At 41.2% G+C, this 16,607-nt stretch overlaps 2 protein-coding genes across 2 annotated transcripts in view; one reads left to right on the forward strand and one right to left on the reverse strand.

Annotated features, from left to right (window-relative positions):
* The first annotated feature begins 479 nt into the window (after positions 1 to 479).
* On the forward strand, positions 480 to 6,856 carry myoc (myocilin). Its single transcript, XM_059513107.1, has 4 exons — positions 480 to 1,337; positions 4,269 to 4,334; positions 4,581 to 4,673; positions 5,249 to 6,856. Exons 1-4 carry the CDS (start codon positions 860 to 862, stop codon positions 6,034 to 6,036), a joined length of 1,425 nt encoding a protein of 474 aa, XP_059369090.1. The 5' UTR covers positions 480 to 859; the 3' UTR covers positions 6,037 to 6,856.
* Positions 6,857 to 6,945: 89 nt separating this feature from the next.
* prrc2c (proline-rich coiled-coil 2C) overlaps positions 6,946 to 16,607 on the reverse strand; it is a 43,923-nt gene continuing 34,261 nt past the window's right edge. Inside the window, exons 19-33 of the mRNA XM_059513106.1 lie at positions 16,362 to 16,447; positions 16,050 to 16,244; positions 15,497 to 15,748; positions 14,962 to 15,054; positions 14,476 to 14,577; positions 14,076 to 14,262; positions 13,768 to 13,974; positions 13,376 to 13,497; positions 13,105 to 13,247; positions 12,770 to 13,004; positions 12,356 to 12,664; positions 11,386 to 11,489; positions 9,399 to 9,525; positions 9,077 to 9,301; positions 6,946 to 8,733 (exon numbers count right to left, since the gene is read on the reverse strand). Coding sequence (XP_059369089.1) covers positions 8,482 to 8,733; positions 9,077 to 9,301; positions 9,399 to 9,525; positions 11,386 to 11,489; positions 12,356 to 12,664; positions 12,770 to 13,004; positions 13,105 to 13,247; positions 13,376 to 13,497; positions 13,768 to 13,974; positions 14,076 to 14,262; positions 14,476 to 14,577; positions 14,962 to 15,054; positions 15,497 to 15,748; positions 16,050 to 16,244; positions 16,362 to 16,447 — 2,639 coding nt within the window. The 3' untranslated portion in view covers positions 6,946 to 8,481. The remainder of the gene's footprint in view (positions 8,734 to 9,076; positions 9,302 to 9,398; positions 9,526 to 11,385; positions 11,490 to 12,355; positions 12,665 to 12,769; positions 13,005 to 13,104; positions 13,248 to 13,375; positions 13,498 to 13,767; positions 13,975 to 14,075; positions 14,263 to 14,475; positions 14,578 to 14,961; positions 15,055 to 15,496; positions 15,749 to 16,049; positions 16,245 to 16,361; positions 16,448 to 16,607) is intronic.

Below are 16,607 nucleotides of genomic sequence, written 5' to 3' on the forward strand. Positions count from 1 at the left end.
CAAGATCCCCGGCTGTGAACCACCAGCAGCAAACCGATAGGTCCACATACACCGCAACACCCAAATTAGAAATCAGCAGAAAAGGTATGCACTCCCCCAGTAGTCACCTTCTTTAACTGTCACACACACTTAGCTCGTTTGTTAGGTACATTACATAAGTAATCACTACAATACCCAGTGGGAAAACGCCTGAGCATACAACCCATTAAATAATACTGGGACAAAACCCCCTGTGTTCACCTGTGGTTGCCCTTGCATTCCTAGACACAAAGCTAAACAAACAGCACACAATCAATCCCACACATGCTCTGATATGCCCTCCAAGAGGAGGTGGCAAATGCAGAACTCTGGAAAGATCTTTTTGTTGGGGCAATCCCTCAAGCACACAGCATCCCTCCTTTTCTTCCGTCCCTCTTTCAGTCTCTCTTACTCCTTCCCTCCCTCCTTTTCCTCCCTGACTGTATAAATATGTCCCCGCGTAATGTGCCTGGACTCAGAGAAACTGCCTCCAGACCCGAAGACACAAACTGTGGGATCACAGACATCAAAGAGAAAATTCAACCACCAATCAAAACGAGGCGCTCCAATCAGTCCCTCGACTGAGAGAAAGTCAGTGGGAACGGAAGACTGAATAGACTCAGGTGAGAGGTCATTAGTGGAACGCCAGAGAAGTGAGCGACTCTGGTTACGCTTGTGAGACAAAAGGGAAGGAATAGATTAGTGCCGGAGCTAAAGAGGACAGGGCAGACAAGTGATATACAGAAAGAGTAGATTCACCTCTGCGAAAACCACCTTCCTTGAGGTAGAACATCAGATAAAGACAGAAAGAAGTTTCCAGGTATCTGTGGTCAAGCTCAACATGTATTTTTGGGCTATGTTGTGGGCTTCCTGCCTACTGATGGGCACCCATGCTCAGGGCAACGCAAGTTTTCGCCGGGCGAATGCCGGTAGTGGACGTTGCCAATACACCTTCATGGTGGACAGCCCTACAGAGGCCAGTTGTCCATCAGCAGGTTCAAGTCCCGAGGTAGAGGCACTGAAATCTCGCCTGGGGCTGTTAGAGGCGCTGGTTGCCCGCCTTGTAGGAGGGGAAGCCATGTCAGAGTCGTCACATGGCTCCGGATCTCAGTCAGGTCTCCAGGATGCATACAACCAGGTGATGGGGGAGAACGCCCGGCTCCAGAGAGAGAAGCAAAGACTGGACAGACAGGTTCAGGACCTGCAGCAGAGGATGGAAGAGCTCCGCCAGGAGGCTGAGAGGTTGAGGAGCAGACCATGCATGCAGCAGCCTCCTCCAAGAGTGCCCCAAAATGACAACAGCTTCAGACCAGGATCAGGTGAGAACTGACAACCAAGAACCAAATTGTCTTTTAGCTATGTTTAGCCAAACGTTCCCTACCTTATATATTTGTGATGTGCCTTCCTAGAAAAAATTAGCAAAAAATGCACAAAATACAACAAATTGTCACTGAGGCAGTACCCTCAAAGGGACAACTTTGTACCTTTTTTATAGTGGTACCATAAGTGTGGATATAATTACCTTAGTACTCTAAGATGCTAAAATTGATTCTTTAGGGGAAAATAAGGTACAAATGTGTCCCTTTGGGGGTACTGTCCCAGTGGAAAGTTGCTGTACCCATAAAGGTAAATATTGTGACATTGTGTACATTCATAATAAAGTGTGAAAGATTACCTATACCTATTTTTTGTCAACATACAGTCAAATACTGGTAATGATGGAAACCTTCATCTGCATGATGTTTGTGAACTTATTTTTGTAAACTAATTTGTAATCTGGTTTACTAAAATGTTTAGAACAATCGAGCCGTGACAAGTAAATAGGTGTGGTGTCTGGAAACGTGGAGGGAGTGAGCAAATTGGCATGCTAGTCACTGGCACCATGGAAAAGACTCATACGGTTTATGTGTGTATTTCCACAGTTATACTTGCCTGGAAGTGTGAGTAGGTCACTGTGTTCATTTAAAAGCAGTAGGGAACAGAAAAGTTAGAACTAGGTGACAACCCGCTGTCATAGTAAGAGCAGGGCAACAGAAGCAAGATAGACATGAGGGTGTAGGGGCAAGCTACTGAAGCAGCTAAACATAAGTACTGTGCAAATACTCAGCAGTAAAGTCTTACTGACAGCTCCCAGCAGACCACTGACGGATGCTGCATGAGAAGGGGTGGAGGTCAGAGGTAACTGATCCCAACTGGGGTTGTTAGTGCAAGTGCTGGTACCTTAAAAATGGTTAAGCCTTACTGACATATTCTGTTAACAAAATAATATTTAGGCAAGCAGCCAAGTTGCTAGCATTATGTATAGCATGATGCCACAGTTCTGTGGCCCGCCTCAATTTCCCAAATTAATTTTCGTTTATCAAGGTTATATATTCCTCCCTATCAGCTTCTCTTTTCCATGTCCTGCCATATTTGACATCTGTTCTACTTCTCACACTGACACCTGTGATCAGGACCACAGCTCCACACATCTGCACCATACATCATGTAAACACTTGAAAAATAAAGATGGAGTTTAATAAGACAGATTAGAGAAGCAGTGGACTTTGGAGACCCTCTTTGCAAAAGAAAGACAGATTCTGGCTCTTTGAGCTGGAAAAGAAAACAGGACATCTGTCTTGCACATCCTCACCCTCTTGGATTCAGTGTTTTTCTTTCAGGTTTACAGTCCCTTTAAGACCATAAATATCCTACCATGCAAATGTACACCCTCAAAAAGGGGCTGAATAAACAGTAATTTTGCAGTGGGTATAAAAGCTTTATTTACACTGGCTAATAGCAAGGTTCAAAGGTGCCCTTAGCAGCGTGAATGTAGTGTCATGTAAAAGCAAAGATTTCCTGGTACTTTTGCTGTTGTAGAAATTCACCATTTTAATTTAGTATTAGGGTACTGATGACTACAGTCTTCGTCTTATGTGTTTGTACATGGTTTAAAACGTATGACTTTTTAAAAGTACTATTTAAGTATAAAACATTTTAATGAGGAAAAATTAGTAGTGAAGCTGCAAAAAAATAAAAGATCAGGAAACTTGTGCCATTTGGCCATGTGGATGTTGTCAGTGTCACCTCATTAAGTACAAATTTATAAATGTATAATCCTGCTGTCTTGCCTCTGGAGATTGAACTGTTTTGGAAATTTTGCCTTTGATGTTTTAAAATTTAAATGAATGGAATTCTCATTTAGAATTATAATAAGCATTGGCATGTGCTTCACAGTCTAGAGTTGCAAAAACCAAAAGCATTCAAACATTACAAACCGCCCCCCACCCCACACCTAAAACTCCAAAGTCTTCAAGATGAGTTGGCTATTGCAAATAAATTTGCCTGCAACACGCTACCAGTTGGTCCAGAGGGTTCTTGAAGTTCTGCTTGATCTCTTCGGGAACCATTAGGCACGTTATACAGATAAGCATGCAAACAAACATTGGGAATTACACGCTTTTGTTGTCTTGTAGTGACGCATAGACTTGTATTCATAAGCATTTGTTGATTATAGGGATAAAGGACAGTACCTACAGACCCTCCCACTGCAGGTCTGAGCAGGCTATCACCGACAGCAGCCCTTTTTAACCCTCTTCACAGCAATGAATCAAAGTCAGCTTCCAGATGTTAATGTCTCCAAGTGTAATCTGGGCCATTATAAAAGCTGGTAAACAAGTTAGCACATGATCAAACTTCAATGACAATGTGGCACCACAGTTTAACAGAAGTCATTTAGTTCTTGGCAATAAAATGAAGGAAATGGGGGTAATGTGTTGTTCAGGTCCTTTCTGCATTTTTGTGGAGACCAATCAAAAGTACATAATTTCCAACAAGTTACCCCTTCTCAACTATCTTCCGCTGTTTGATATTTTTACATCAGAAAACGTCACTAAAAATATTAGCCGTTTTTGTTTGAGATTGTTTACCAGGGGGTGTGTATTTGTGCCCTGCTGGAGAGCAAGTCTGAGTTTTGGATATGTAATGGGAGGTCTGGAGTCTGTCAGGCTCCGGGACAGCTGGGAATCTACTCAGAGCCGTTTATTTCCTTCTGTTAGATTCCTGACTGTCAGTAGAGCTGCCAGTCCCCCAAAACCATGCAACACACCACTCTTGGGAACTAGACTTCCGTTATGCCACTCTGGGATACCAGTGGTTGATTATCTCTTTTTAACCAGTCTATCTTCTCATTATCTGGTTTCTTTAGACTGCAATTAAGGTACCGTATACATCATTAGACCATAACGGCATCATGTGTCTTTGCCTTTTAGGACCTGCAGTCTCCCAACTGGTATCAAGGCCTGGGAACACACAAGGAGACAAAAGAAGTTTAAGAGGTATGGGGTAACAAGGGTAAAGTTACGTTAGCACAGAACAAAGTTCACCACCATAATAGATGAATCCACTTCCCTACTACACAATGGAAATGGTCTCCTAAACAAGAGTTCTTTGATATTCTGACTGCAATGTCATGGTCACTAGTTGCCATTCTTATAGTGAAGGCTTGACAAATGTAGACCTCAACACCTTCACAAGCACGTCTCAATCGGAGTATGTGATTTTCTGTCCTCTTGTGCTCCTAGATCCTGCATGGCATTACGAGAATACTGGATACCAGGAGGTGACGGCTGTAGTCACTGAGGTTTCTGCCCCGGAAGGTCCAGCAGACATCTCAGGTGAGTCACACCCTAACCCTAGCCTTTCACTCAAAAGTAACCGACCTACTAAATGTCCTCCGACACTGTCAAAGCATGTGAATGTATAAATACATCATGCCCCTACATCTCAGCTGCCTGAAAAAATGACACCGTGCACATAGTATTCATTGCTGCTGACAGCACCAACACAAATACAGCTATTTTTACCAATTTATTTGCATCTAAAATAATCTAGTATATAAAAGGAGCTGTGTATGTTAAGTAAGGCGCCAAAATGGTAATGCGAATCACTTGATAGGACCATGTTTCTAAACAAAGATATCAAGGTTCAGGTTATTTCCAGGAAGTCCTTTGAATTCTGCCAACCATCCCTTTCCCCAGTACCTCTCTCTTACAGGGTATTTTAGGAAAGGGTAAGTTATGCTTCTAATTTTTTACACTCAAAGGAATGGTAGGACAAGGTGTCCTCTCTTCCACCTTTAGGAGATTTTGATTTAACAGGATCTCCTTGCAACCAGTCACTGGTTCCATGTGCAATCTTATGTTAAAATTATTTGGTTTTCCATCAATTGTCCAATCTCTTGATTTTTCAGGCTGTGGTGATCTGGTGTGGGTACAAGAGCCAGAGGTGCACCGCAAGGCTGACAGCATTGCTGGTAAATACGGTGTCTGGATGCAAGACCCAGAAGCTAAAGAACCTTATGGTTCAGAGATGGTATGGCGCATTGATTCCGTAGGGTCTGAAGTCCGTCAACTCTTCGGGTATGAAAACATGGACCAGCTGTCACGTGGCTTCCCCACTAAAGTCCTCCTCTTGCCCGAGTCTATGGAAAGCACAGGTGCCACCATGTACAGAGGCTCCTTGTACTACCAACGGAGGCTCAGCCGCACCCTTCTAAGATACGATCTACTCTCTGAAAGCATTGCTGCCCGCCGTGATCTTCCCCATGCTGGCTTCCATGGCCAATTCCCCTACTCCTGGGGAGGCTACACAGACATTGACCTGGCAATAGATGAGAAAGGTCTATGGGCCATATACAGCACCAACAAAGCCAGGGGAGCTATTGTCATCTCCCAGCTGGACCCTCACAACCTGGAGGTGAAGGGCACCTGGGAGACTAAAATCCGCAAGACATCCGTGGCTAATGCTTTTATGATCTGTGGCATGCTGTACACTGTTGCTAGTTACACCTCACCAAACACCACCATAAATTACATGTACGACACCGAAACCAGCCAGGGTAAAACAATCTCGGTGTCATTCAAAAACCGCTATCGCTACAACAGCATGGTAGACTACAACCCAACGCAGAGAAAGCTATATGCTTGGGATAACTTTTACTTGGTCTCTTATAATGTGAGACTAGGCAAGCAGGAGTAAAGTGAAGACATCAGCGTAAGTTTCTGTATCACCCAGCTTATAGATGCGTTTTGTAATGTCTTAATATTTTACCATCTGGAGGGACAGCTTTTGTTGGATTTACTGGAATTCAAGACAATAATAGACAACTGGACAAGAATCAACTATAATTATGCCGATGACATTATTCCTAGCACCAGCAGTAGGTATAAACAGTTTAATGAATACAGCAAATATAACATTTTCTTGATCATATTCATTTAAGCACAAAGACTTCTATATAGACTTATTTTCAAGACAACAGACAATAAACACCAGTGACTACATTGCACATCTTCACATTAAAAAAAATATATATTTTTACATCTTTAAATGCTTTAAAAGATATTCCATTGAATAATGAATTCCAAAATGGATAAAGTATATCAGGTTTTTAATAAATTGAGGCCACATTTACGTCCTCAATGATTTTGTCCACTTAACATGTTAATAGAGAAATTATTTTTCTACCTTTTTAAGTAATGTCTCGTCTTTTTTGTTTACCGCACTGAAAATTTCAAGAAAGGGGGAAAATATAATGGCATACAATTCATTACAGTAGGCCTGCCTCTTGATTGATAGATTGCACAGAGGTATGCAACTTTAAAAACCATAAAAATTTTGCTTGTGTACATGCTCTAATCCTTACATAATTATGCTATCGTAACTCTGTATATGTTGAACATTTTCCCTTCTCTCTTTTGAATTTGCTTCAAGCCTTGTGCTGCTTGAGATGTTAAGATTGGAATCTTGTGGCTATGGAAGTGTATTAACTTATATGAAAATAAAGATTTAAAAAGTCTGCTTTTCTTCTGTTTTGCATACATGCACAGAGGTATTTTAATGAACTCATTGCCTCAAAACCAAAAAAACTGACATCCCAACCACAGCTCATTTTTACAGCATATTATTTTATTAGTTTCTGTAACCAAACCAGGAGAATGTAAATAAGACCTTACATATTTTAATACAGCGATTTAACCCCTGTACAAGTAAAACAAAAACAGAAACCAAAAAAAAAAAAAAAAATCAATTCCCTCTCCTCCCCTTCTGTTTGCAGTTTCTCATTCCTACTAAACAAGAAATAGGGGCCATACTGAAACCCTTGTTCAAATGCAGGCCCCTTCTTTGCAAAAGCAACCCAAGAGGAGTGGTTTGGAGAAAGACCTTATGTACTCAGGCCTGTGGTCAACGTACAGAGTAGTTCAAGACTTTCATCACTTTTGTCCCAACCCCCCCACTGAGTCTGGCAGCCTCATACTTGACGTTTCTCTTCTAAACTTGCAGCTACGCTCTTTAGTACTGAAACTAAATTTGCTTGACCACTCATCCCAAACCAAACCTTGCCACCCCTCTGCAGTGATTGGCCAGGAGAGTCAGAGCTGGTCAGCAGCATGGTTGGGAGCTGTGTGGAGAGGCTAGAAGGTGAAAATATGGAGTTATAGAAGTGGGCGTTTCTACATCTGTCCTCATTCACTGAAAAGGGGAGAAGCGTAAGCTTGGGACACGAACATAGGCCTGGTCTGGAGGAACCGTTTACAAAAAAAGAAAATATTCCATCATAATTCTACTATCTGCTGACCAAGCAGAGCAGTCATTGTCAAAATCATATTCTTAAAAGGATTCAGGTCTCTTGACACCTAACCTTTGGCTAAAGATTCAAGGGTATTTTGCGCACACACGCAAACACACAAAGTTCGATTCTTGAGACCGAGAAGGCAAGAGGGAAGGCTCAAAGTGGAGACTGCAAACGATAAATTAATTGGATACATCGGTAATCAACTCCTAATCTGCTGAAATAATGTTCTATGTATCGTTAAGGCCAATACACATGGTTGAAGTCAAAGTAAATGTGAGTGTAGGTAATGTTGAGAGAGGGGTACACACATACACACGATAAAAGGTATGCAAGAAAGTGTGTGTAGACATTTCATTATATCTTTATCGCGGAAACTGAACTGTTGCACGAAAACATGAGCAAAAATATAAAATTATGGGGGAAAACATCTTCAATCAAAAAAAGGAGACATTTGCCTGCCTAAAATGTGTTTCTCTACACGAGGAAATGAGAAAGTAAATCATACTGCTATAAAAATGGCATTCTCAGCAGCAAGTTTAACTTATGTTGATGTCTACCTTCATTGTTCACCGAGGATGTACAGTTTACACAATGGAGTGGCGCTTTATCTGGAATGCCAACCACAGCAGAGACAATAACAGATGGACTGATAACAAGGATGAGGAAAATGGGCACAGTAAGTGTGAGAGAAATGCACAGCACCTTGTAAAATTAATATCCATCACTCTACTTCCCTACACTTCTCTGACGCTTTCAGGTGCTGTAGGACGTACCAACCCCCCACCTCCCCGGCACTCGGCCTCTCTGTCCATCCTTCCATCCATCTGTCTTTTCTGAAGCAGTAACGACTATTTGCTCTCTTCTGGTTTGATGGCCTGTGGTTTGATCGGACCCGTCCGGATGGGTTTGGTTGTTGCTAGAGGTGCAGGTTTGTCAGACTCTGCGCGGTCAGATGGCGCCCCCTGGTGATTTGAAGTGATGCTGTCGGTGGGTTTGCTTGCTCCTTCTATGTGGGTCGGCTTGCTGACTGGAGCCTTGAGCTGTTGTTGCTCAGAGAAGAACTTGTGGGTGGACTGTAACACCTCAGCTCTTTGTTTAGCCTGAGAGAAAAAAAAACACATACAAATTGTAAAGCCAATATAGAAAAAAACCTCATATACAACCCCTAAAGTAGAGCTTCTCAAATTTACGTTAACTCCAAGGACCCCTATCGCACAGAAAAACATAGGCTCTATGACTGGATATGGATACTGGACTAAGGATAAGTATTAGGATAAATGTATTAGGCAACAGTCACTTTACAGTTAGTGCCATTAAAAAACTACACTTCACATTTATTGACCAACAAATAATTTAGCTGAATGTATAATTTGGAGTTACTGCGGTCCTATTTCAATAAAAAAAAAAAAAAAATCACCCCAGTTAAATTGTGATAATGCTCACCTTAAGGTCCTGTTCTGCTTTCAGGGCAGCCTGTGTGCCACGTGGTGCCAATGAGGGACCAGAAGGTCCACGTGGAGGATGCTGGGGTCTGGGATAGGGCATCAGACCCCCACTCAAATTAGGGGACATAGGTGGACCCATTGGTGAACGCTGCACCCCTCCAGGAAAGGAGTTTACATGGGGTGGACGCACCAATGGAGACACCATGTTAGCCTGAGACAACATCTGTTTATGTCCAAGAGACGGGAAATGCTGTTAATGTTCAAGAAGTGTCATCAAATTAAGATTTCCAACAACTTGCTTTATGCCTGTAGTAACTGACCTGTGGGTTGAACTGTCCTGGGAAGTGCTGGGCAATGCGCATTCCTGTGGTGCCCGACTGGAACTGTTTGGGATACAGCATGCTGTTCATCTTGCCAGACTGACTACTGGGGCTTGTGGAGCTTGCCCTGAGAACGCAATCAAGGAAGCTGTCAGAAATCACACTAAATATGGCTGCGACAGATTGGGGATATGCATGCAGCGTGCATGAAGGCCATGACATCAAGGATGGTTGGTCCTTACACTACCATTCAAATGTTTAGGGCACCAAAGTCTCCACAAAATTATTCACTTGACCACCAAATCAGCATATTAGAATGATTTCTAAAATTTGAGAGTAGGAAAAAAAAGTTTGGCTCAGATGGAAACAATGCAATGCTTTTATCACCACTATGTTTTTGATGATTTTTGATGGTTTTGTGTGTCTGGGCCTTAATCTGGATGGCTTTGCATTAGGCATTTGCATCAATTTTCTATAATTTCCATGATTGATCGCAGTTTAAATTAACAATCAATTAATAGTTAACCCTAATGGTGCAAAATACTTCTACTGCAGCAGCGCAGAGTCACCGGCATGACACAATGTGCAAAAGCCCCTCAAAAAAAGAAATTTTTACATTCCGGTTGGCCTATTTGTTTTTAAAAATCTGTCATTTACAGTGCATTAGATCGTGACAGTGGGTGCATACATACAAGGATGGACTGGCATACAGTGCCAGTTTGGCTGGATTTATTTGGAGGTTATTGCACAAATCCAAATGTTTCCATATTCGCAATGTATTAGAACGTTAAACTATCATTTATAATGTAAACTACTTGTTTTTACATGCATTCGCACATAGATGGAAAAGATCATCCTCTTCACATGAGCAAAAACGTCCTTGGCATAACAGCAGAGTTAATCGGAATTCTACGGTCTATTTAAAATGACCAGAGTAAGCTTTTCTATGTTTGGTTGACTATTTTAATTTTATAATGAACAGACTGCGATGCAGGTTTGAATTGCTACAATTACTTGCGCACGAGGCGCCGGTGCGGTAGAAACAGCTGAGACATTAAAAATAACTAAATAAAAAATACTACTGAGTAAAATATAATCAGCAAAAGTGTTAACTTTCATTTTCAGATTTGTGCTCTTGTAAAATAATGCAAACAAAAAGCCTTTTCTTTCCATGAACTTATGGAGCACCGCCACACTTCTGTTTTAAATCCATTATCTTAATTATTTGAGCCAGATATATTTCGCATATTTTATGAAAACTAATTGTTTATGTTAGGTTTATGTTAGCCCTATTACTTTTATATTATCATTGTATGCTCAGGTTTTGAACCCAACAATTATTTGTTTACAAATTATAAGATTATGACAAGTGTAGTATAAAAGGTTTGTTTATTAGAGGAATAATAGGTTAGCTGGAAAATGTTATATCGCAACCATGCTTTTGGATGATGTTCGAGCCTATAGCCTACATTTATGCGGCTTTGTTCTGGTTTGACGGTTGGTCACGAATTTCCACAAATTCAATAATATTTAGGCATCGTTTCTTTCTAAATTTTCACAGCTAACCCTCTAATTTTGCAGGTTTATTTTATTATCTTTCACTTTTAATCACAGTTTTCGCATCTCCTACTGTGGTAAACATGCGGGAAGGGAAAGAAAAGATTTCATGAATTAAGAATTTGTTCGATTTAATATTTTGTTCCCTCAATTCAGTTAACTCATGGGTTAAGGAACAAAATTAATGAAACATGAACAGTTGCCACAAATTAATAAATCATAGGAACGAATTAAGTTGTAGGAATGTACTGTGTCCCACAGCCCTGCAAAGCACAGTACTGCATACTGCATTTCTATTGCTTTCCATGTAGAAGAATAGTGTGTTGTTTCTATTTTAATGTACTTTTAAAGTTTAAAATCACATTAAAAGCTTAATTTGTACATCATGAATGATGTGGTTTTTTTCAGGCTACTTTGCATGCACACACACCTATAAGGGCTAGAAGTGGGTGTAGTGCTTCTGGCGCTGACAGGTGGAGTTCCAGGCTTCATATCCATTCCACCACTGAAGAGCTTCAGATCCATCTCACACATCTACAACAGATAAAACTGTTTCAATATACCCCATGTATGATAAGATTTAGACTACAAGAATATTTCAGTTTCAGAAAAAGATTATATTGGACTAGAGCTATGTTTAAATCATTTTCCTGAAATGTTACAGTTTAATTTGACAAAAAAAGGACACCTCACTTTTAAGCTTAATAAATGATTATGTATGTTACAATTTACTTAAAGGTATCCTTACAGTAATTATATATTTAAGTACACAGTAATATTAACTAAATGTACTAACCATATGGGTAGGATTAGGGTTTGGCTTAGGGTTACGTGCACGTAATTATGCATAATGTATTGTTATTAAAATAGGGTTAGGTACAGGCTAAGTACATGTAACAAGGAAATCTTAATAGAAAGTGTAACCATTATGTATATATAATTGGAACCAAAACAGCAGATGGGCTGAGTAAAAATACAAATTCACTCTGACAGTAGGTGGCAAAATACAGTGGTTATTCTGTACAACAGTGATCCTCAAGTCTGGCTCGCGAGATCCACTTTCCTGCTTTCCAACCCTAATCAAACAAACCTCCCTGAGATTTTCAAATGATCCTGAAGACATTGATTAGCATACTCCGATGTGTTGGATTAGGGTTAGAGCTAAACTCTTCGGGAAAGTGGCTCTCGTGAGCCAGATTTGAGGATCACTGCTGTACACAAAGCAGTGCTGTGCTTATAAAGACTAATTTATTATTAGGAGTGAATCTGTAGGTTTACATTCAGTAACTTTATTACTTCCAGTAAATTAAACAAAGTGAAATAAATTAGTTTGAAAAAGTAAAAAAGTAGTACATTTTTTAAATAAAAAATGATCAGTGTATGAGCATCTGAGCACAAACCTTATTGGAATGCTGCATCATACTGTGTGTATTCTGACCAATTAGGCCACGATAGGGTGGATTGCTGGGGGTCTGGCGGTTGAGGCTGGGGGGCGGGGCTTGTGGAGGGGTCGGAGGTAAGGACTGAGGCAAAGCCAAGAGTGGCTGACCACCACCAGAGCCGAAATTGGGCAAAGACAACTGTGAACCTGGCATGGAAACAGTCATATGATGTAGAGCAGAACTGGGACTTTGTGTTGAGCTGTAGTAGCTGCTCTGCTGCTGGACTTGTCCGGAGAACAGGTTTGAGTGCTGACTCATTCCCTGACGCTGTGGATCATCACATAGTGAGAGAGAAAAAAAATAAGACTTTAGCAGGCTAAATATAAGGGCAAAGAAATACTAGGTCACCATCTAGAGGAATTGAATTCTGACCTGCAGTAGATGTGTGTCTATAAGCTGTGATCCTCCCATGCCAGAGGGCTGATTCAGCTGGGGCTCAAACAGGATGGGGATGTGTTGGGTGTTTGAAGTCTGCTGGAAGGCCAGGTTGGATTGAGGCTTGCCCAATTCTGGGGGCTGCACTCCAGGGTAACTGTGCAGTGGCGTCCCAGACAGCATCATAGGAGACGTCTGGGAGAGGCTGTTCTGCATGAATGCTTGCTGAGACCTGTGAAAGCACAAGAGCATACAATAAATGTATTGAGATATTATGCATTATACAAAAAATGGTTGGATGCTATAGATTTCAGCAATGTGGCCTGCAATACCTGTAGGGCTGCATGGAGGAGCTGAAGAGGTCTTGAGGTTGAGACACCGGAGGTCCAGCGTTGAGGCTCAGCTGGGCCTGGTGCTGGTGCTGCCCTTGCAGAGGAGCGTAAATAGGGATGGGGATCTGCTGCACTGCTGTAGGCTACAGAGACAGAAATCATAAGGTGTCAACTAAACTCAAAAACTTCAGGGAAATGAGACCACTAAAAATATTATTCATATCATGACTTAAAATTCTGATTCTGCTGGTGAGGACACTGAGTTTTAGACCTGAGAGAGTCCAGGCTGAAAGCCTTGCTGCTGGGTTATAGAGGGAGGAGCCAAGCGAGGATGGGGCGTACTGAACAAGTGGCTGGTGTCCATGTAGAAGGCCGGGATTTGGGCCGCAGAACCTACACAATTTAAAACAGCCGTTGATCGCTTAATCAAAACTAACAAGGAGATATATAGACCTAAGAAAGAAATACCATGCAAATTAAGAGTCCTACATGCAGGCAAAGTCTTGGGTCATTAAGATATTTTTTTTTTTTAAACAGATTAATACTTTGTCAACAAGAATGCAGTAAATTAGTGAATAGAGAGATTTATGTTGCAAATAAATTATATTTAAAATAATTGTTTAACTGATGTTAAACAATGTTATGAACTATAAATGAACTTACCTGCTGCAGACTGGGATACAAACACCTGTTGGGTCTGTTGCTGCTGCTGTTGTGGTAACAGAGCAGGCACGCAGCCCAGCTGGGAGAAGTTAGTGCTGGACATTCCTGAACTCTGCAGCTGCTGGGGCTTCACCTTACAGATGTTGGGAGGGTCAGAAGCTGATGTGCTCTTCGTGCTGAGAGAGGACGTTGTGTAGGTTGCAGATCCTGTATAACGGAAGCCCACTATTAAAATTCGGCCCATGTCTGTTTTTTTTTTTACTATCAGACCCATTTATGGGGTTTGCTGTTAAAGCATGAACTTTTACCGGACAGTGAGGTGCTGGGGGTGACCGAGGCCACAGGTATCTGAGGCACTGAAGCACTGGAGAAGGAATTGAAGGAGGCACTGCCTGCTCCTCCTCCACTGGTGATTGGGGAAGCAGAGGAGGAGACAGGAGAGCTCTTTTCCACAAGACTAGGTGAGTTCTCCCAAGCTTTGCGCGCAGATTCCATCTGCAAGAAAACAATGAGGAGCAGTTTAAAAGATGCTTCTGGAAGTATTTGCATTCACATACTTATGCAAAGTACATTTTGACTATTTATGGTGTGAAAAACCGCCACAGCATAACATTGTATGCGTATGCTTTTGCTTTGAGGATAAGGATTTGTAAATTAAACATTACATTTCTGACTGTCAAATGAATAATTTAGTGGGTGTGCCTTTACTTTAAGTGTGAGGTCAACAGTAGCAGGAGAGACTGTGGCAAGGCTGGAGCTCTGCTGCAGGGCTTCTCTTCTCTGAATAGGCAACGGGTGCGGGAGCGCCACCTGAACCAACAACCAAAAAAGTGATCAGAACACACACACGCACGTTTTTTTTGTGAAAAGTGGGGACATCCTATAGGCGTAATGGTTTTTATAGTGTACAAACTGTATATTCTAATCACCCTTCACCAACCCTACACATAACCCTCACAGGAAACTTTGTGCATTTTTACTTTCTCAAAAACCTCATTCTGTATGATTTATAAGCGTTTTGAAAAATGGGGACATGGGTTATGTCCTCATAAGTCACCCTCTCCTTGTAATCCTGTGCCATACCCATGTCATTATACAGAGATGTGTCCTGATATGTCACAAAAACAAGAGCGCGCACACACACACACACACACACACACACACACACACTTATTACAGTACTAAAGCACTCACAGGTGTCACAAGGCTCTCCTCCATCTTGGTCCCTGCAGTGGGGACATTTTCTGCTAACGAGGAAGATGGGATCGTGTAGTCAGTCACTGATTCCTGCATAATAAACACATACATTCTCAGAAAATAACTACAACTGAACTATTTTTTCTTCTTCTATAAAATAAACACTAACATTCAAAAGTTTGAGGTTGGTAAGATTTAAATGTATAAAAAATTCTCTTAAGCGCACCAAGGCTGCATTTATTTGATCAAAATCAGAGTAAAAAACAGTAATGTTGTGAAATAAGATAATAAACAATTTAAAAAGTGTATTTTAAAATAAGACAATATTGGTGTCATGATGTGTTGGTTTGTATGTTGTGTTATTTTTTTATAATAGTTTTAATTAACTTAAGAATAAGACAAAGACCAAAAATAAATCAAGAAAACTGTTATTTTAAAATGATACACTGACCCCAAAAACAACTCACTGACCCAAAACCTTTGAATAATAGTGTGTTAATGACAACTGAAGCAATAGGATATTAAATTGCACCTTAGTGCTGCTGGAGTATTCTGCTGATGGAGCAGTGATCATGCCCTCAATGTCTCCTCCCAGCTCAGGAACTTTGTCTTTAGTGGGTGAGCTGGAGTCTCTGTCTCGGCTGCCTCTACTTCCATTTTTATCCAGGCCCTCTCCATCAGACTGACGCACATCTTTGGCAGCCTTCCGGTTCTTGAGCGAACGCTCTTTACCAATGGGACCAGGTTTATATTCCTTGTGCTCTGGAGGGGGGATGTCAGGTAACTGTGGAGGAAAATGTAAGTTTTAATGTATATTATACACCTATATAGGGATGTCTGTAAAGACTGGGACCACTAGTAAAAATGCTTCTATATTGTGTATAGCAGATCAATTTTCTCAATCATCTCTTTTGCCTTATTTACAGCAGCAAATTTAACAGCCCCCTTCTCATTAATCAAACAATAGTAAAATCAAGTCCCGTGCCACATCTTGCTAAATTTTCTGTATCATTTGAAAATATGCTATATTATCTGATGCAAATGCTAATGTACGTTGGTTTTTGTTAGATAAAAGAAGGGACTACCTTTTGAGGTTTGACAGGTCCAGCACGAGGCTGTTTTTGTCTTTGCTCTTTGGGTTCGGGTAGTTTATTATCAGAGGTTTTCTCTAGCAAGGCGGGCAATCCGTCACTGTCAGTGCTTCCTGCTGAAGAAGGGGCACCAAACTGGATGCTATCCATGCCAAGATCAACCCCACCTTCTGTTCCCGCTTTCACACCCTAAAACACACACCCACAAAAACACCAGCACTTAAAATTCAGAATATTCAAAATGGTGTTGGTCATCCAGCTAACAATAGCATGTTGGAAAACAGCCTTGTTTTAATATCCTCTCACCTCAGGTGTAACGGTCCCAGTAAATGAAGTGAGGGGTTTGTTCCAGGCACTGACAGAGGGAGGCTGGGGAGGGCTGATAGGTCCAACTATAATAGTAAGACAAATAGGACGACCATCAGAGGCAGAGCTGCCACCATGTTGTTAAAAATTAAAGAACAAATGTCAAGAAAAATCTCACTGGCCTTTTCTTCATTAACGTATACAAGTTTCTTGAACTAAAAATGCACGTAAACATAGTGAGGAACT

This window comes from Carassius carassius, chromosome 27 (assembly GCF_963082965.1).
Source record: "Carassius carassius chromosome 27, fCarCar2.1, whole genome shotgun sequence".
Lineage (NCBI taxonomy): Eukaryota > Metazoa > Chordata > Actinopteri > Cypriniformes > Cyprinidae > Carassius > Carassius carassius.